This window comes from Diabrotica virgifera, chromosome 7, assembly GCF_917563875.1.
Source record: "Diabrotica virgifera virgifera chromosome 7, PGI_DIABVI_V3a".
Lineage (NCBI taxonomy): Eukaryota > Metazoa > Arthropoda > Insecta > Coleoptera > Chrysomelidae > Diabrotica > Diabrotica virgifera.
In genome coordinates, this window is record NC_065449.1 from 161,298,829 (window position 1) to 161,321,541 (window position 22,713).

Below are 22,713 nucleotides of genomic sequence, written 5' to 3' on the forward strand. Positions count from 1 at the left end.
CTGTGTTTTGACCTACGAAGCATGTCCACTTAGCCAGTCCCTCACCTAGCTATCCTATTAGCATAATTTGGACGTTTAAACATGTTTATTTAATTTAACATGTAATTTAACAAATAGTCATAAACCGCATGTATCTTTGTGCTTATGAGTACCTGTTTCTCAGATATGTGCATACGTATGTATCAGTTTGTTGTTCTGAAATGTCAACAGTTACATACTTTTCAAAATTTTTGGGCTTTCTATTTGCATTTTGATACAACCAGACAATGTTCTAACTCTGGCTTTCTTTAATTGTAGCATTTAACTACTTGTAACGCCGACCTGAAGATGATCTGAATATTGTAGAGATCGAAACCGGTCGTCGAAGTATTATTAAATGATTGTGAGTAATTCTGTGTTTCTTTACTTCATTTTAGAGAACTATTGGGCAGCAAATATTTCTTGGGGATTTTTTGTGGGGATATTTTGTCCAAAAAAATTTGTGGGGATTATTTGTCCGGGACTTTTCCCGGACACAGCATTTTCCCAGCAAATATTTCTTGGGGATTTTTTGTCCGGACCCCCATGGCACTTACCTTGCTAAAGAACATATTTATCTTCAAAACCTTTTAATGCCTGTTAATTTTTTTGTGTGTATCTCTTTTCATCTTCATAAATTATATAAAATCTGGCAACTGTGTGCGTAATACAATCCCTGCCACTTACAGCAGAGATTATTCGACAGGAGAATCTATGCCAAAATCGGTACTGGCACGTCTGAAAAGAGAAAGATTTTACGAGCATTATATGTAAGTGACAGAGAAAGAGCCATATTGGACTATTAGTATACCTTAAATTGAGAATCTTTGTGCCGGGCACGAGGGTATATATTTATTTCGAGTTTCTTTACGTGCTGGCTTGTCACTTTTATTATGTCTATTTTCTGTTAAAAAGTTTTGTATTTTATAATTAAACTTTTACTGCATCATCATGATCGTGGGTGTAGTATAAATAATATTTTGATTATGTATTTCTTAAGTGTAACTTATTAATTGGCAATGAATCAGATTAGTATCTTAAAAATCTTTTTTGGTGGTTTTTCGTTAGAAAAAAAAAACTACAAATTTTATAAGGTTTTGTGAAGCTTGCGAGTTAGCTTTAAGAGGTCACGACAAAAAACAAAAATTCAGAAAATAGAGGCATATTTAAGAAGCTGGTCAATTTTAGTACCGAATGAGGCAATGACTTACAGGTTCGTATTCAAAGTTCCAGATCTCTCAAAGGTCTACCTTCTACTTGCATCTCATTTATTTATGTCGAAGTTTTCTGCTTACAAGCATCAGTTCCCCGAATCATTTCTTAATGAAACATGGAGACAATTTTAATTTTAAGCAAAACTCGGTTTAAAACTGAATTAGAAGTAAGTATGTACTGTAGTAGCGAAACGAATTAAGTATTACCTCTGGGGCTGTTCCGCTATTGGTTTTATTAAATGAGGAAACGAATTAAATTAAATTAAAATGAACTAAAACATTTCTTATAAATACAGTGGAAGAACGACTTATTGCTTTAGGCACAGTATAAAGAGGGACAGTAGAACTTCTCTCCGAAAAATTGGAAGTAAAATCTTTAGTCGCGCATGGCAACCGTGCAATGTTCCCAATCGCTTTAGCCCCACTCTCGCATTGCTTGTAGTCGCGTAGAAACGTACGGGTTTTAACAGGGAAAACCCGCATCCACCACTGGTGAATTACCAATTGCGTACTGCCGGTATTACTTCTTGAGATCAAAGCGCCGACAGAAGAGTGATTTTACTGTGGAACCTCTATACAGGGTGGACATAGAAGAGGTTTTATTGTCCCTCTTTATACTGTGCTTTAGGTATGCTATCTGTAGAAAAGCATTTTGTAAATGGTATTGATAATTTTAATATGTAATAAGGTCATTGAAAACTTTGCAACAAAAAAGAGAACTGACTTCATATATCGTAACTTTAAAAGTGATATACAATTTTGTGCATGTGTGTGAATATTGAATAGTATTATTTTTATAATTTTGTAAATAGAGACTAAATCGTAATATCAAACTTCAAGTACTATCAGCAGTAAATACTGGTGGTAAGTGAGAGTTAAGAACTTTTTATTATTAATTAATTTACCGAACTGTTTTGATAAATTTTGGACTATTTCTTGGCACCTCAGATAAATATACATAAGATACATAAGGTAAAAGTATACGCGCCTATTTTTTTATTTTTGTTGTAAGTATACCTTTTTTGACAATATCGTGAATCCGTCACTAAAAATTTTGGCGGCTGCCCGAATTCTGGCACTACCTTCTTAAAGTGGTATGAGCCGCCACTGGTTCAGAGGCATCTAAAAAGAATATGAAAAATTAAGACGAAACAATAAATTGCACTGTTACCTCGAATATAACGAATAAGGATTTACAGGATACAAATTAATAGTCTGTTGTATTTTTTATGTTTTGTTTTATTATTGATCAACCAAGTGACCACCAATTCCATAAATAATTATACATATTATTAATTTTATAATTACTTTACATTTTAACGATTATCTTCAACATGTATTCCCAAATGCTTTTTCAAAGTTCCAGCCTGACTAAATCGCTTATAACAAATTTCACATTTATAAGGCTTTTCCCCAGTGTGTTTTCTCAAATGTGTTTTGAAATTGCATGCTTCAGTAAACTGTTTAGAACAAATTTCACACTTGTAATGCTTTGCTCCAGTGTGTATCTTTAAATGGTTTTTCAAATGTCCTACATCACTAAACTGCTTAGCACAAATTTCGCACTTGTAAGGCTTTTCTCCAGTGTGTATTCTCAAATGCCTTTTCAAAGTACCAGCTTCCCTAAACTGCTTAGAACAAATTTCGCACGTGTAAGGCTTTTCTCCAGTGTGTATTCTTAAATGGTTTTTCAAATGTTCGTTTGTACTAAATTGCTTACAACAAATTTCACACATGTAACGCTTTTCTCCAATGTAACGCTTTTCTCCAATGTAACGCTTTTCTCCAGTGTGTATTCTCAAATGATTTTTCAAACTACTTGCTTTGTTAAATTGCTTATAACAAACTTCACATTTATAAGGCTTTTTCTCAGTGTGTACTCTCAAATGCCTTTTCAAAGTACCTGCTTCACTAAACTGCTTAGAACAAATTTCGCACGTGTAAGGCTTTTCTCCAGTGTGTATCCTTAAATGGTTTTTCAAATTTGCCTTTTGACTAAATTGCTTATAACAAATTTCACACTTGTAAGGTGTTTCTCCAGTGTGTACCCTCAAATGTGTTTTTAAACTACTTGCTTGGTTAAATTGCTTATAGCAAATTTCACATTTATAAGGCTTTTCCCCAGTGTGTACTCTCAAATGTGCTTTCAAATTACATGCTTCACTAAACTGCTTAGAACAAATTTCACACTTGTAAGGCTTTTCTCCAGTGTGTGTCATTAAATGGTTTTTCAAAAACCCATCTCGACTAAATTGCTTAGAACATATTTCGCATTTATAACGCCTTCCTCCAGTGTGAGTTACCAACGTACTTTCCGAGTTCGTTTTAACCTCCATCTGACTTAAACCTAAAATAAAAATCAAGTTATAAAACTTTGCATGCAGAAATGGTAGATAATAAACAAAGGTGTAACAACTCTATAGTGTTTGTCACTCCGAGAAGTCAGTTCATAAATTAGTACAAACAAAACTTTGTAATATTGACGATTCGGATTCAGATTGCAGCGCCAATGAGGTATCAAATTGAACCGAGCTAAGAGCCATTATAATATGTAATTGTTTACATCTTGTATTTTGCATTAGTCTTACCTATGTGTTTTTGAGTAGTTTTGTTCGTGTATTTGTGATTTTGGAAGCAATCAAAAATTCAAGATACATCCTACAAATATATACGGAAAATATATAATAAAAAAATGGACCGGGGAATGGCCGTTTTGATTTTATTTGTAGTTTTTGCATATTTTGACAACAGTCTATTAATAATGAAATTGATTTTGAATTTTGCTTCAATATGTTGGCAAACATAAAACATAATTATTTTTACGTACACTACCTTTGTAAAGAGTAAAAGACATGTTAGTATTTTTATTTATCTAATCATTATACAGTATGTTAACAGTAAATACATACCTACTTACATATTAAAGACTTCGATCAATAGCCCGTTGGAAACATTCCAATAAAGTATAATTATCTCTCTTACTTGTAGTACGTTCTTTATAAGTAAAATATTGCAAAACCTCTAAATTTTAAAGAACCGCTTGGATTGACATGAAATTTGGCATACACATAGCTAACAAGTCAAAGAAAAAAAGTGATATTGTGCCGATGTGTGCATTTGCCCTAGGGGTGACTTTCACCCCTGTCGGGGGTGAAAAATATATGTTCGAAATAAGTCCGGAAATGGATAAAATGACTAATTATAAGCAACTTTTGTTCTATAAAGTTTTTTCACCAAGTTAATACTTTTCGAGTTGTTTGCGAGTGAATATGTTAATTTTTCTACAAAATAACCATGTTTTCAGACAGTTTTCGCAAATAACTTAAAAAGTACATAAGTATTTGGTCGAAAAAAAATTCTTATCAGAAATATAGCACGTAAAAAAGTGAAAAACATGGTGTGTATATTAGGTCACTATACCTGGTAGAAGCAGAGTTATAGCTAATGAAAAATAGGTTCATATTCGTCAAATTCCAAATCAAATATTTTAACGTGCCATAACCAAAAAATGAAGCACTTTTTGGGGAAAACTCATGTTAACTTTTCTAAAGTGTTTAAAAAATGCTTATTTTTGTTTTTTAAAAAAATTTCTTAGCACCAAAAGTAAACAAGTTACGCTCAAAATAAAGTTGGTCCCTTTTTTTTGTTAAGAAATCAGGAAAATCACCCCCTAATTAGCATTTCAAATGAACCTAATTGTTACCACTTCACAAGTTTTTTACTCGCGTATGTATTGATCATATGATCTGTAAGTTTCATCGATTCAAAGTCCTTATTTTTGAAAGAGCTGTATTTAAAATGGCTTGAACGAGTACCCTTATCACGAGTGTATGCAAATTTAGAAACACCGAATCTTAACCAATTTTTGTCTTATAGAAAAACAAAAAAATACAAAATATTCAGAAAAGTAAAGCCGACTTTTTTTATTGTTTAAGATTTTTGGTATCTCCAACAATTTTTAAGTTATTTTGAAAAAAAAAACATTTTTTTTCAAAATTAAAATTTTTAAAAATTTTACTTCAAAACCAACTTTTTTTTTAAATAAACACTTTGAATGGATGAAACTTACAGATCATATAAACACAACACAAGTAAAGTAACTTGTGAAGCGGTAACGATTAATTTCATTTAAGTTGCTAATTGGAAGTAATCTTCCTGATTTTTTTTGCCAAAACAAAAGGGACCAACTTTATTTTGAGCAGAATTTGCTCACATAGAAATTTGTTTTATAAAAACAGAAATAAAGCTTTCTTTAAACACTTTAAAAAAGTTGTAATGTGTTTTCCCCAATTCCCTTCATTATTTGGATATTTCACATTAAATTATTCTATTTGGAATTTTTCGAATATGAATCTATTTTTCATTAGCTATAATTCTGCTTTTGCTAGGTATAGAGACCTAATATACAGTGCTAGTCAAAAGTCCGTACCCCCCCCCTCGTATCTTTTGACCGGTTATACTTATAATAGTGAAATTTGGGGGAAGGAAATGAACGGACGTAGGCTTCTTAACTAGTCATGACAGGTGACGTAAAAGTGACAGATGACTTTACAGCGCCACTGTGACAGATAATTTTAAATGGTACCCTATAGTAAGCCGTAACTCTTTTGATAGGTATTAAAAATACCCATTCAGCTATACTAATTTTGTGTGAGTTTAAGCTCATTTGGATGAATAAATGAAATAATATAAATTTGTAGTTTCGCATTTAATTAATAAAAATTCAAACCTCCGCCTATGGTTACTTGTCAAAAAGGTTGACGTTGACGTAAAAACTACTAGAGCTGGAAAATGTCAACTTTTTTGACAAAATAACCATGGGCGGACATTTGAATTTTTAATAATTAAATGCGAAACTACAAAGTTATATTTATTTCATTTATCCACCAAAATCAAAATCAACTTAAACCCAAAAAAATTAGTATGACTGAAGAGATATTTTCAATACCTTTCAAATGAGGTGTCACCTTTCATAAGGTCCCATTTAAAATTATCTGTCACAGTGGCGCTGCAAAGTCATCTGTCACTATTACGTCACCTGTCATGACTAGTTAAGAAGCGTACGTCCGTTTATTTCCTCACTCCAAATTTTACTATTATATGTATAACCGTTTAAAAGATACGAGGGGGGTACGGACTTTTGACTAGCACTGTATACACCGTTTTTTCACCTTTTTATAGGCTTTTTGCTAAGAATATTTTTTTCGACAAAATGTTTACGTTTTGAGTTATTTGCGAAAAACCGTCTAAAAACGTAGTTATTTTGTTGAAAAATGAACATATTCACTTGCAAATAACTCGAAAGTATTCATTTGGTGAAAAAACTCTATAGAATAAAACTTGCTTAAAATTAGTCAGTTTATCTATGTCGGGACTTATGTTGGACATAAATTTTTTCACCCCCCGAGATGGGGTGAAACTCACACCCAGGGCAAAAGCACCCATCGGCACCATATCACTTTTTTTCTTTGACATGTTAGCTATGCATATGCCAAATTTCATGTCAATCCAAGCGGTTCTTTAAAATTTACAGCAAAAACCGTGAAAGAATGTACTATTGTTATTTTTGAAGATTATAAAGAATAATTATTTTTAAGTTATGAATACACTTTAACCGTTTTGAACCCTAAATTTGTCAAAACCAAGTTAGGTTAGATAGTAAAAAATATTTTGGAATTTATTTGGTCTGTACGTAACAGTCCTGTCGCCAGGGGGTACAACGACCTCCTTTATTCAGATGGACTTACCCAAGTTTTTTATGTATTTTGACCCGTAGAACACGAATCTTTTGGGTAACAGTTGATCCGGATGTTGATAAGATTGTTATAAACAAAGAACTTGAGGAATTACATAACAGTGATTCTTCACAAAACAAAACATTTTTTTGTATTTTTTTGGTAATTCTAAGCAAAAAATGTTCTTAATACAAGTTTTTCCGTAGGAGACGTAGTTTTCGAGATAAACGCGGTTGAACTTTCAAAAAATTGAATAATTGCAATTTTTGAACCCGAATAACTTTTGATTAAAAAATAAAATAGCAATTCTGCTTACCGCATTTGAAAGTTCAAGTCAAATTCTGTCGGTTTTGATTATTTGCATTTCTAAACATTAATTTTTTATTGTTAAACAAAGCTATAAACACATAGTACTTGAGTGATGTTTTCAATTAATTTCTCATTTAAAATCGAACGATTAGGCGAGCCTACAAACAGGTAATGTCTACGTAGGATGCGTTAAAACGCATGCATTGGGCAAGTGAAACACTCTTTGTTTATAGCTTTGTTTTACAATAAAAAACTAATTTTTAGCAATGCAAATAATCAAAACCGGTATAATTTGAGTTGAACTTTCAAATGCGGTAAGCAGAATTGCTATTTTCTTTTTTATGAAAAAGTTGTTAGGGTTAAAAATTGCAATTTTTCGATTTTTTGAAAGTTCTCAAAGAATGACCCAAAGAATACAGAAAAATATTTTACAATAAAATACTGAAAAACGTTTGTTTTTCTATACAAAAATATTTTGTTTTGCCAAAAATCGTTGTTATGTAATTCCTTAAGTTCTTTGTTTATAACAATCTTATCGACATCCGGATCAACTGTTACCCAAAAAATTCGTGTACTACGGGTCAAAATACATAAAAAACTTGTGGTAGGGGAGCCTAAGCGGGGATTTTTGCAGTTACTCGAGCGCGTCAGATTATCATATGGGGAGAAACCTGGTACCCTGCAGATGTACCACTACCATATATTAGCTCTTAATACAGGGGAGTTCGTTAAGGGGGGCCCAAAAAAAAAATCTATCTTTAAAAAAACTCGAAATTGTCAGATTAAGATAAGGTAAGTTAAGTAGGTACATGCAAAAGAGTGTATATTTAAAAAATCTGACGATTTGAGTGGGGCGTAAGGAAATGAGGTAGTCCCAAAGTTTCACAAGAAAAAAGCGAATATTTCGCGAAATGAATGACAGATCGAAAAACTAAAAAATACGTGCTCAATATTTTTTTTAAATCTACCTAATGATACCAAACATGACTTCCCACGGAGAGGGTGGGGGTAAATTTAATATTTTAAATACGAATCCAGAGATATTTCGCGAAACGAACATCAGATCGAAAGACTGTAAAATACACTTATTCAATATTTTTGAAAAATCTATCAAATGGCACCAAACACGACCCCCCACGGAGGTTGGGTGGGGGGTTACTTTAAAATCTTAAATAGGAGCCCCATTTTTTTATTGCAGATTTGGATTCCTTGCGTAAAAATAAGTAACTTTTATTCGAAACATTTTTTCGAATTATGGATAGATGGCGTTATAATCGGAAAAAACGATTGTTGGAAATGGAAAATTAAATTAAAAAATGGCAAGCGCCCACTAAAATGGAAAACTTTACTTAACTTTTTTTGGTTTTAGGACCTACTCTTCACAACCCAATATGTCCCCATAACGCTCGAGTGACTGCACATTTAGCATACTTTGCTCCCCTACCATTGGCTAATTTTGTAAAAAACAAAATGTAACTTTTATGTTGACATGTATAAGTACTAGCAGAGTGCACTCTGCTAGTTTATGGAACAAAAACGCCTGTGCATTGATACATTGCCAAATTTCGAAAAGAAATGAAACACAGTTAATAGGTACTTAGTGTACTTACAAATTTTATTTCTTACTAAGATTTGAATAAAACAGTAGAAAATAGAAAAGTCCTCGTGTCTTTAGTGAAAATACACAAACCAGTTTCTGCTAAGTGTACATTTGCCACACATAAGTTACGGTACAATGACCACTATGATCCAGTATATTCTATCACTCAAATTCAATAAGAAGTTACCGCCCGTCAGCGTATCAGCGAACATTCTGGACTCTTACAATACTAATTGCGGCGTACTGGAACATAATATTCAGCATTTGTAATTATGTATTATAAAAAAGGCATGTCAAAACCACTAGAGTTTCAGTCTGACGAGTCTAATTCGTTTTCTTTGGTTTTGGGAAGAGATGAAAACTTAATTCTGGGTTCCTTTTGACCCAAGTATTACAACGGGAACACCACAATAGTAATTCGTTTTGAAAGCTAAAATAAAGTCCTAAAAAACTCGAAAAACAAAGTATACCTTCAACGTGAAAGAAAATAAATAATGGCTCTTAGCTCGGTTACCGCAATAGCCACTAGAGGGCGTATTCTTCTTCTCTTCATTTGAATGGCCTTAGCTGCCAGGGCTATCCGGCCAAGATCCGTGAATATAGACTTGAATATTCAAGAGCCGTACCTAAGGTACATCTGGGCTTAAGCCCATAGATCTGAAATAATTAAGAGATAAAAAACTTTGTAATTGTTTATAAGTTCCATAACTAAAGTTCTACTAAACCGCACTAAGCACATGCATTGCAAGCAAGCATAAAGTCTAAAGTTTTTAAGCAAGCTACACACGAGTCATGGGTGCGTTCGGACGACCATAGCGGCTGACTGTCAGCAGAAATCGGCTGAGTGGTTGTATCCAGCCGTGATAGGGAAAACTTAGTAAATCTCTCAGCGGCTGACTTCCAGCGGTGACGTCTGACAGCTACTGCTGGCTCAGCTGTCCAGCCGCTGTGGTCGTCCGAACGTACCCATTGTTGATGTTAAAAACTTTTGCACTGCGATTAATGTCTTTGAGTTTAGATTTTTAAACAACACATCAGTTAATGTCGGATCACCTTCTAGTTCCCTACTAAGTAACTGGGACTCTCTTTGGAACCTAGTACATTCCAATAAAACATGTTGTAAAGTTCCTACACTGCCACATAAACACTGGTTTGAATTCACTACCTTCAAAATAAATAAATGTGCAGGAACACTAGAATGTCCACTTCTCATACGGCACATTTGTGTGATTATACCTCTCCCCAGGTTGGGAAATTTTGTAAACCATGCCTTTTTATATGGAACTGTAACTTGTGAGCAATAAGAAATTCCTTTTGCCTGTCCTATTTGTTCGAATCGATTTTTCCAACCAATCCACATGTTTTCTTTGTATTTAATTTGAAAATCTTTAAAGGGGGCTTTTGGTTCTTCACTAATAGGTAGCCTTCTTCCAAGGTTCGCAAGATGGTCAGCTCTATCATTCCCCATAATTCCAGTGTGGCTTGGAATCCATGCAAATTTAATTTCTCTATGTTGTTCATCAAATTCACATGGTTTTTGTTTTAGTTGGAGAGTTTGTGAGTCTATTGCCGCCTTGTAGCTTGGTCTTGTGATTTTTCCTAGAGCACTTTTAGAATCACTACAGATGTAAAATTATTCTGTTGGATTAGCTCTAATGCTTTTTTAATGGCAAATACTTCTGCTGAACAGATTGAGTTAGCAGATGGTAATCTTGCTGTTAACTGTGTTCTCTCGTTAAGGTATATCCCAATACCTACATTACCTTGTTTATCTTTGGATCCATCTGTGAAAATAAGTTTATATTCTGACCAGTTATTAAGGTACCATTCCACAAACTTGGTTTGGTTATTTGCCTCTTTACCCATATTGACGGTTTCATAAGCCATAGGAGAAATCTGGGTATTAAGTGGAAAGGAGTGACAAGGAAATAAGGAGCTATGTGCTACCTCATGAATTTCATGTAAAGTATTCTGGAAAGCAGCCAGTATTGGTGGGAAATATTTTCTTCTCCAAAAACTAAAGTAACCCAGAAAGACATTGTGAAATTGCTGAATTGAGGCGGGTTGTCATAGGCTACTACTTTTAAAATGAATTTAGATGCTAGCCATATTCTTCTGAGATCTAACGGTGTTTCTCCACACTCTGACAAAATTATTTGAACTGGAGAAGACCTCATAAATCCGCCTACCACTCTAAGAGCTCTATACTGAACCTTATCCAATTTTGTAAGTAGAGAACGTCAACAATCTCCCAGAAAAATGGATCCACAGTCAAGATGTGATCTAATATATGCCTTATATAGAGTGAGTAAAGTTGCAGGGTGTGCTCCCCACCAAGTTCGACACAAACAACGAATAATATTAACTCCACTGGAAGCCCTCAATGCCATCTTTTCAATTTGACTTCTCCAAGAAAGGGAACTATCTAGAATAAGTCCCAAATGAGAAACTTCTTGTTTCCAATCTAAACGTGAGTTATTCACTGATATTAGTGAATTCGGAATATTATTCCTATTTCTATCAAAAAAAATTGCTTGACTTTTGCTAGGTGACAGACACATTCCCATATCATGAAGTTTATTAGATATACTTTCTACTGTGCCATTTAATTTTTCCACAACCTCCACCCAGCTGTTGCCGGAGCAATAGAGGGCAACATCGTCTGCATACTGAGTAATTACAACATCCTCTGGGACACAAAATGAGATTATATTAATGACAATATTAAATAGTACTGGACTCAAAGGAGAACCCTGAGGAAGGCCCACATTGGTAGTTCTTGGCCTAGTAGATTTAAGGAAATAGGATCACGTACAGACACTAAACGATTAGTCAATAAATGTTTAACCAATTCAATAAGTAACCATGGCAAATTGAGATCTCCCAAAGCATCCAATAATTGGATGATTGGCACTTTATCATATGCAGAAGAAATGTCTAACATAACAGCAGCTGCTGGTTTCCTTTTTGAGATATTCATTGAGATTTCATTGACCAGATGAATTAAGTTTTCAGACACCCCTCTACCTTTACGAAAACCAGTCTGGAAAGGCGATAGTATCATATGATGTTCTAAATACCAATCTAACCTTATTTTTATCATGTTCTCTAAGAGTTTACTAACACACGATGATAAAACGATTGGTCTCCAACCCGAAAGACAATTTATATTTTTATTGGGTTTGGGAATTAAACACACTGTTTGTGATTTCCATTGAGTGGGAATATGCATTCCCTCCTTTAAACATAAATTGAAAAATTTTAACAGGAACTTGATTGCTGACTCTGGAAGATGTTGCAACATAGAAAATGTTATACCATCCTGGCCCGGCACAGTATCCTTTTGTACAACCAAAACCAATGAGAGTTCATTTAAAGAGAAGAGTTTACAATCAATAGTATTAGATTTCACTGAATGAGACGCAATATCCTCAAATACAGGTGGAGTCAATGAGCAAAGCATTTCCTCCCCTAACGATGAATTACTAGGAGTTCTAACTGAGGCTTTAGTGAAAGCCTTATGGAAACTTCTCACTTTTCTCCACATTAGTGATATTGGAGTATCAGGGGAAATTGTAGAACAAAACACAACAAATGATTTTTTCTTTTTGGATTTAAGTTCTTTTTTACAATGTGCCCTCATTTTTTTAAAATTAATGAAGTTTTCTAAAGAAGGTACCTGTTTGAACTTCTTGACTGCCTCCCTCTTTGATTTAATTAAAACTGAACACTCTTCATCCCACCAAGGTAATTGTGGTTTATGGAATCTAGCACGCTTTTTCTTAGGGATGAACCTGTTTGCTGCGTCTAATATTAAGTTTTTAAAATCTGTGTAGGACTCATTAGGGATGTCGTTAATGTTAAACTCAATGTATTGGCTGAATTGTTCCCAATTGGCTTTTTTCACATTAAAGATACTGCGATCTTGAAGAGGGTCATTTCTTTGGGGACTATTTCTATCCTGCCCGTAACACACTACAAAAGGAAAGTGATCACTTGCTCCTATCTCTGGAAAAACTTCCCAAAGGCAGTCCACAGCCAAACCTGGAGATGCTATAGCCACGTCAGGGGCACTGTTTGAGTCAGGCTGTGAGATTCTTGTCGCCTCACCTGTATTGAGAAAACACAAGTTATCCTCCTCCAAAAGATCTGCAAGATGATTGCCGTTCGGATTTTTAGATGAACCCCATAAGGAATGTTGGCAATTCAAGTCACCTTTGAAGAAAAACGGTTTATCACACATTTGAACCAATTCTCTAAAGATCTCCTTACGAAAAGGAACATCTGGTGTCTTATATTCCTATAATAAAAATTGTTTCAAATTTGACAATGATAGCCTGCCATTTTTCAGGCAAGTGAATATGTGAAATGTCTATCCTATCAGCTGCCAGAGACTGATGGATAAGTACCGCTATTCCACCCCATCCATCAATCCTATCATCCCTATAGCAGTAAAAATTGGGAATATGTAAGTGCTGTGAAAATTTCAGATGTGTTTCATTTAGAAGAATGATATTAACATCATATTCGTTAAGAAACACCATTAGATCTTGTTTATTGTTAAAGAAACCATTAATATTCCAATCTAAAATATTAAATATCATAACTATACTTTAAATTCAATAGGATTGTCAGGGCGGACATTTTGTATTTCGTAAATACTTGATGGTAAGCGGCTATATATTTAATTTTTATTAGCCCTTATTTTAATAATGTTCACACCCCGATTAAACTACACTCGTCTCAGGCCCCTCCAGAGGCTATCATCTTAAAGCGATACCCTGACAATCCTATTTAATTTCGACTATATATTATATACAATTTGTTACTATTATTATTTTTTTCTTTTTAATATAAAAAATAATATATTATATTATCTGTAAGAAATAAATGACAATTCACTTAACACTACTTTTACTAAAATTATATGTATTATGTGACTCATCAAAACCTGCAAAATCCATATTATTATCAGAGGTTAAATCAACGTTTTTTGAAGATACATTATCCTGAGAATGTACAGGATTGCTTGTTAATGAGAGTGCAAAACTTGGGCTTTGTGATCCCATATGCTTTTGTGAATCATTTAATTTGTTTAAAGTCGGTAATCTAGGTAAGTTTCTGCTTAGATCCTCATGCAATAAAGCTTTATGCGCCTCTTTGTCATAACTAATCTTTAAGAACTAGTCTTTAAGAATTACTTTATTTTTCCTTTTAACTAGGACCACATGACTTTTACTTCATTTATCTTTTTTGTCTTTCAAATTCTTTGCAAATTTTATTTGTGGCAAGGTGTTCGAGATCGCAGTATAGGCATTTTGATACAGAAACTGTGCATTCTTGTAATGTGTGTTCATCGGAACATTTCGGGCATCTTGCTTTTCCCCTGCACTGTCTTTGTGAGTGCCCAAATCTTGGGCATTTGAAGCATTGTTCTACAGGAGGAATGTATGGATCTACTGTTACCAAGTTTGAATAAATGATTATTTCTTTAGGGGGAGTTCTTACGTCAAAGAGTAGCTGTACAGTTCCTGTTGGGATGTATGTAACGGTTCCATTGTTATCTAAAATTCTTCTGTTAAGTCTTATGGCCGATATAATTTTCTCGTTTTTTTGTATTTGACTGTCGTTAACTATGTTTTCCATTGAAATATTTATACTTACATCTCCAATAATACCCCTTGCTGTTAGCATTTTTTGAGGTATATATGCAAGAAATCCTTTCTCAAGGATTTCTGTGCTATTTAGTACCATATTTGTCTGTCTGGAGGTGTTAAAAATTACTCCTATTCTATTCATGCCTTTTCTACCAATTTCTTTAATTCCAGTCGTACCCATTGTATGAAATACTTTCCCAATATCCATAGGATGGATATTACCTGCTTTTCCCTTGTCACTCTCTATCATAATAAGGAATGGGCCAAAGTCAGTGTCCTTGTATTCTACTTTTCTTCTACTAATATTTTCAATCCTGGATGCTAAGTTATTAACTTCTGTTAGCATGATCTGATCATTTTGGAATTTATTTTTTAAAGCACAGAGTTCTTTTTCTATTAGATTAATACTATTTTTATGTCTCGGGGCTAGCATGTGTATGGAATTTAAAAAATTTTGCGAGTTCAATGAAAGCAAAGCATAGATCCCGCCCCCTTTGTCCGGGGGACCGGGAGAGTTTGTGTCCATCTCCTAAGCCAGCCTCTACTCTACTATACTACTGCTACTATGATTATATAAAATCAAAACTTACAGAAAGGTCCTTTAGTATTTCTTATTCAATACTAACGTATTATCCCGTTTTAACTTTTAACTTAACTACTAAATTAATGTTCAAACACTAACTAACTATATCTACAGTATAATTACTTAATTTATAACAATTTTAACGCAATGATTTAAGATTTTTCCACCTCACAAAAACATGTTGCTTTAGCTGTGAACCTCAGAAACGAGTATCTAGAGGGCGTATTGCTTAGGACGAGATGCCAATAGTGTTTGTCACTCCGAGAAGTCAGTACAGGTTCTTACGGAGCGCAACGATGCCAATTCGCACCCTCAGCGAGCTTTGAACGTCGTGCTTGAAGTACAGGGTCGAAGCAATGTTTTTGATTGTACTAATTTATGAATAGTTTTTTATTTAGATACTTTTAAGGCTATGGGTACATAATTCGCAAATATTTTACGTGTATCCCTACTTTTTCTGTCTTTACACGGCAAATTACGTGTAGTAAAATTCACACTGGTATGGATATGTAAACATTACTAGAATGTCATTCTACTTGAAAATGTCATCATTAATTTAAAGAGATGGGTTTCGAATGTTCTTGGATAACTGTTATTTTTATAATTGCAAATTATTAATTCAGTTAATAAATGTGATAATTTTTTCACTAACTATGTATTCATTGTTTGTAATAATTTATTTGTACAACAAAGACTAATACTCAATCGAGAAAAGAGGAAAAGTGTTAAAGTGATTTTTTAATAATATATTGCTATGGAACGCTTACAATTTTGAACATCTTTAACAACAAAATACTTGGATCACAGAATATATTATCCTGATGTATTCTCTGCTTGGATCTTCCACAAATAATACACAATAAATAACTTTTTATTAAGTTCACGTCTTAAATCAATTATTTATCAAATACACAATATCAATAATATTTAATCAATAACTCAACATATTCCCGATGCAATGTCAAATATTTAAAATTGTCACTGATTGTCAGTGTCTGACTGATAATATATGCTGACAATATTATATTCGGCTGAGTGCGTTGTAAGACAAAGATAGATTTGGAAAATATTGCCACGGCATTGTGTTCATTTTTTTCGAATCCTGAAAAAACCAATAAATATTTTTGAAAAATTTAAACGCAGAATGAAAGACTAAATTATTACCGAGGGCCGAAAGTCCCTTAGAATAAATAAAAAGTTTATTTTGAATGATATATTTGAAATTAAAAATCACACTAAATTTTCTCTTAGTTTTTCACCCCTGTAACTTATTAAAATAAACATTGTAGAAGTTCTCAGGGACTTTCGGCCCTCGCTAATAACGTAATCTTTCCTTCTGCGTTTAAATTTTTCAAAAATACTTATTAGTTTTCTCAGGATTCGAAAAAAATGAATCCCCATTTGAATAGCATTGCAGCCGACAATACGTACCGATCCTCTTAATGAAAATAATCATTTTACTGATAGAAAATTTTAAATATTGCGGTAATTCTGTAATGAAAATGACAAAACGATACAATCAATAATACACAGGGTGTTTGGTAAAGAATGGGTCATAGCTTAACCTGAGGTTAAAATAGGTCGATTTAAGCTAACTTACCTTAGTACGAAAGTTGATAATAACCGACATGCATATTGGCAACTTCCAATAACTCTGATTTTAAATAATCATCAAAGTAGGTATATAACCCTTTCTCTTAACCACGCACTGATTCGGAATTTATTCCAAGATGGTCGAGGAAAATCAAATTTGCGGAAATGATACGATGTGTTAAGGCACGATTCCGAACAAGACCGCAAACCGCAGCGACAGACCTACTGGTTCATATCATGATACTATAAATAACAAGATAATATCTTGCACATCCGGAAGTCGTGACGTAAGTGGAGACCCGCAAGTTCGTAATGGTTCGTAATCATTCGTAATGTCCGATTAGTTTGAATTGTTCGCGGTTGTAAGATAAGTGTATTTTATATTTTATCTCTGACAGTCATTTTGACAGGAATCTCGACACTAATTTTTTTTTCGAATTCATTGAAGTTTAATGTTATGCTGCTAATTGACTAATTTCATCACATAATGCATATAAATCCGTTTAACTTTAACAAAAATTCAACTTCCGGTCTCCAGTTACGTCATCGTGCGCGAAGTCGGACGTATTTGCGCTACTGGAAGATACTATCTCGTTATTTATAGTATCATGGTTTCTTATGAGCTGTATGTCGAGTAGAGCGGCACTGTCGCCGACGCACGGAAAACGTCGCCACCGCAGTACTGCACCAGAACCAGTAGTGTCGCCGACCGCAGAGCGACAGCACGTATTTTTTCTGCTTCCAAATTAACTGAAGAGTGAAAAGAATTGAATTTCTTTTGAAAATGAGTTATTCAAATGAAGAAGAAGAGCAATTAATTATTGAATGACTTCCTTCAAATTGTCTACCATATTCCAGTCCAATCAGAGAGTGCAGCAAGCACCTCTACCGGTTTCGAAACTTATTAGTCTCTCATCAGGAGGCACATATGCTGATCTCTCCGATTCAACCAAAACAAACTCCAGCGTGCAGTCTCAGATTGCAACGAACGAAACGGCATAGATGCCCTAGCGGCAACTGCTAGCAAAAAGACTAAGTTTTCACTCTAATGGCATATAAAACAACATAATGCTATTCTACATCCCACCAGAATGAAAACAATGGGATTCAATCTCAGCATCCGTATGGCTTGCAAATTGTAGAAGCCTCGGGGGTGTAACCAGAGAAGGTTTCCATTGTTTTCATTCTGGTGGGATGTAGAATAGCATTATGTTGTTTTATATGCCATTAGAGTGAAAACTTAGTCTTTTGCTAGTAGTTGCCGCTAGGGCATCTATGCCGTTTCGTTCGTTGCAATCTGGGACTGCACGCTGGGGTTTGTTTTGGTTGGATCGGAGAGAGCAGCATATGTGCCTCCTGATGAGAGACTAATAAGTTTCGAAACCGGTAGAGGTGCTTGCTGCACTCTCTGATTGGACTGGAATATGGTTCGGCTGTATTTTCGTTTAGCAACGAAATTGAAAATGGTTATTCATTTTTAAATCAATAATACTTTATTTGTCACAATTATTCCCTTTGGGTCTTTGTCGATGAAAAATCCATTCGATCAAATGTTCGTCGACGAATTGTACATTCGATGAATTGTGCATTCGACCAACTGTTTGTCGACTAATTTTCCGTCGACGAAGTGTTCTCGACCAACTTTCTGACACCGTGACAATACATTCCCGAATGAAAAAACTAGAAGAAAAATACTCTTCCGAAAAGATAAATTCTCTTTATAATGAAGACTCGGGTACTGAAAGTATTGGGGAAGAGGGTCCGATTTATTCTAGCAAATATACTGTTTCGTAGGTCCTTACAAACAATCAATAAATTGAGCTGGTCAAGTAGGTACATAAAAATCTGTTCTGACATGAATTATGGATTAAGTTACAAAAAATCCGAGTTCGAGCATATGGTTATGCAAGTATCCTTCCTAACTGTACATTTCCAGAAAAATGGAAAATTGACAAAAAAGCTGGCATAGAGTGGCTAAAATCATTCATGAAAAGAAATAAAGAGGTTTTAAGTTTAAGGAAGCCTGAAAGTACCAGCCTGGTAAGGGCAACAGGGTTCAATAAAAGAACTGTTGCTGAATTTTTCGAAAATTATACATCTATTATTAAAAAATTTAATTTGAAGCCAGAGCAAATATACAATGTGGATGAAACGGGCGTTACTACCATTTAACCAACTTCCAAAGGAATTTTAACTTTAACTTCCAAAGGAAAAAAACAGGTTTGTCAAGCAGCTTCTGCCGAGAAGGGAGAACTTACTACTTTTGTAGTAATAATGCAGTGGGACATGCTTTACCACCTATGTATATATTCCCCAGAATTTGACTTCCGGACGAATATCTTATTCACGGTCCTACATCAAGTCTAGCCTTAGTTAACAGCGGCGGTTGGATGACAGGTGAACTGTTTCTTATCCAGAAACAAACAAAATGCTTGAAAGACAACAATATATTACTTCTCCTAGACAACCACGAATCTCACACATATATATTTTTAAATGAATAAAAATAAATTTCGACCACGAGTCAGGATTCTGTTAACCGAGATACGATAGTACCAAGCGGCGCCGCTAGGAGAAGCACTCCAACAATGCGTCTCAGAATACTTTAACGAAACGTGGTCATTTTGTACTCTAAACCGAGTAAGGTATGAAAAAGAAAAGAAAATAATCGTTTTCGTTTTGATTCAATTCGAGACTCTTGCCATCCTCTGACACCGTGTTTCGGGGTCTCTACCCCTTATCAAAGAGGCTATGCAAGTAGACTGAATTGAATCATCTCGAAACGAAGAAGAACTGCATGTATTAAAATATTTGCAGCAGAGTGTGTTTAGACTGTCCTCTAACGGGGAATGACGAAATGAATAAAAATAAATTTCGACCACGAGTCAGGATTCTGTTAACCGAGATACGATAGTACCAAGCGGCGCCGCTAGGAGGAGCACTCCAACAATGCGTCTCAGAATACTTTAACGAAACGTGGTCATTTTGTACTCTAAACCGAGTAAGGTATGAAAAAGAAAAGAAAATAATCGTTTTCGTTTTGATTCAATTCGAGTCTCTTGCCATCCTCTGACACAGGATGAAGTGATGATTTCAGTGAAGACAATGTCTGTGAAGAATTAAAGGACAATGATGTAATAAAAGAGAACGATTTTCTGTTGGTAAAATTTAATCCAAAGTCAACAACTGTCCATTATGTAGGAATAGTTACTGAAATAATAAAACCAGATGAATACGTTGTGAAATTTTTACGTCGAAAATTACCAACTTATAAATTCATTTATCCGGTTGTTAATGATATATCAGTTGTTAGCCGTTCTGAAGTGATATTAAAATTACCATCACCCAATTCGACTAAAACCGCGAGAACTTCAAGATTAATTTATTTCAATGTTAATCTTGAATTATACTAAATTAATTAAAAATTTGTAATTTTTTGTTATAAGTTAACTATTAGCCCGATCAAAGATCAATCTGACCCCAAAAAAAAATAAAGGAAGGATGAAAATTTGGGAATAGGTAGTTGAAATTGTCTATTATTATATAAGAAAAAGTTTACAATTCTACATCCCCTCTCGAAGATGAAAAAAATACATTCAATATAAGACCGGTATTAGATAAAATGACTAATTCTTAACAACTTTTCTTCTATAGAGTTTTTTCACTAAGTCAATACTTTTCGAGTTATTTGCGAGTGAATATGTTCATGTTTAACAAAATAAAACATTAAAAAGGGTTCAAGGGTTTTCCTCGTAAAATAAAACATGTTTTTGGACGGTTTTTCGGAGATCACTCAAAAAGTAAGTATTTTAGCGAAAAAATATTCTTAGCAAAAATATAGCCGCCCATAAAAAATTGAAAAAAAATTGTGTATACATGAAGTCTGTAGACCCAGTAGAAGCAGAGTTGCAGCTAATGAAAAGTAGGTTCTTCTTCGCCAAATTCCAAATCGAATATTTCAATGTGAAATAACCCAAAAACGGAGCACTTTTAGGGGAAAATTCATTTTAACTTTTTTAAAGTGTTTAAAAAAAAAGGTTTATTTTTGTTTTTCATAATAACTTGTAATATTAAAAGTAAGTGAATTACGCTCAAAATATTGTTGGCCCCTTTTATTTTTTGGTACAAAAAATCGCGAAAATCACCCCGTAATTAGCATCACAAATAAAATGTATCATTACCACTTCACAAGTTACTTTGTCTATGTATTATTTATAGGATCTGTAAGTTTCATCGGTTCAAAGTGCTTCGTTTTGAAAAAGCTGTAGTTAAAATGGCTTGTACGAGTAACTAATCACGAGTTTAGGCAAATTTTGAACAGCCATAGCATAACCAATTTTTGTCTAACAAGAAAACAAAAAATCAAAAATATTCAGAAAAGCAAAACGTACATTTTGTTACTCTTTGAGATTTTTGGTATTCCTAATTGTTTTTAAGTTAATTCCATAAACAATTATGATTTTTTTCAAAATTAAAAAAAAATGTTTTATTTTAAACCCAATTTTTTTCAAAACTGAGCACTTTGAACCAATGAAACTTATAGATAATATAAACAATACATAAGTAAAGTAACTTGTAAAGCGGCAACGATTAATTATATTTGAGAAGCTAATTAAGGGGTGATTTTCGCCATTTTTTTACCAAAAAATAAAAGGGACCAAAAATATTTTGAGCGTAACTCACTTACTTTTAATGTTAGAAGTTTTTTTAAAAAACAAAAATAAACCTTTTTTTTTTTGAACACTTTAAAAAGTTGTAATGAATTTTCCCCGAAAAGTGCTCCGTTTTGTGGTTATTTCACATTGAAATATTCGATTTGGATTTTGACAAAGAAGAACCTACATTTAATTAGCTGCAACTCTGCTTCTACTGGGTCTGCAGACTTCACGCATACACCATTTTTTTCAATTTTTTATAAGCTATATTTTTACTAAGAATATTTTTTTTGCTAAGTTAAGTTAGGGGTTAAAGTTACCGCAAAGAGGTATCAGAAATAGTGAGTTGTGTAATAGTTTAGACATGGTTTCATTAGAAATGAAACGAAATTGTGCTTCACTAGTATTCTTGTTTAAATTGTTGCATAATTCAATTGACTGCCCCGATATTCTTAAACAAATAAATTTTAATGTACCTTCTTATCCTGTTAGAAATGTTTCCACGTTCAGAACTACACAAGCCAGAACCAACCTGCTATTAAACTCGCCCATATTTATTATGTGTGAAAATTATAATTGTTTGGTAGACTATTGTGATATATTCAACTGTAGTATAAGTCAACTTGTCTCAATGGCTAAGTCTCATTTGAATTCTTGATTTATTTGGTAATTGTTTTTTCTTTTTTCTTTCTTTAATTATTGTAAACTTTTAAAGTAATGTAATTGAAAATTTAGTTTATAATTAATGTAAAATTGTCCTATAAATGGATACCTGTTGGACAATAAAGCTATTATTATTATTATGACAGAATGAACTGCATCTCCTTCGTTTTGCGTATGGCCGAAAATAAGAAATTAATGGTTAATTGCCTTAATTTTTAGTGTACTTAATGCAAAATTAAACATAGCTATAAACTATATATTTTTATTTTGTCTGCAGCAGTTGTTACTGTAAAAAGTGACCTCAAGGCAGTCATTGTCATGTTTTGTGCTCAAATCTTTCAAATAATCATAGATGCATGAAGCAATTTCATTGGTCCCCCTGTTTCCCTCACCTTGATGCCAAAAATAACACTTTGCATCCCCCGAAATAATGTTAGTGGTAGTAAACTGCAGTACATGTATTAAGGAATGTGATAAAACAATGTGTCAAAATGAAATTCTGACTCCGAACAATGAAGGGCCAACTCCATCTATTAAAAACTCAGTTTTAAGATTAGAAAAAAGATGCTATTTAAGAATTCAGGAATAATACATGAAACTACAGTGCCATACAATCCTGAACAAAATGGTGTACAGGAGCATGCCAATCGCACGGTCGTAGAAAAAGCTAGGGCTTTGCTCACTTA

At 33.7% G+C, this 22,713-nt stretch overlaps 1 protein-coding gene across 2 annotated transcripts in view; it reads right to left on the reverse strand.

The window, feature by feature from the left end:
* The window catches only part of LOC126888828 (zinc finger protein 271-like), a 57,492-nt gene that overhangs the window by 25,705 nt on the left and 9,074 nt on the right, over positions 1 to 22,713 (reverse strand). Inside the window, exon 2 of one of the 2 annotated variants that reach the window (XM_050657246.1) lies at positions 2,469 to 3,579. The exons of the other annotated variant lie outside the window; for it this stretch is intronic. Within the exon in view, the coding sequence (XP_050513203.1) occupies positions 2,549 to 3,579 (1,031 nt within the window). The 3' untranslated portion in view covers positions 2,469 to 2,548. Of the gene's footprint in view, positions 1 to 2,468; positions 3,580 to 22,713 lie in introns of those variants that run through there. 2 annotated transcript variants of the gene reach the window in all.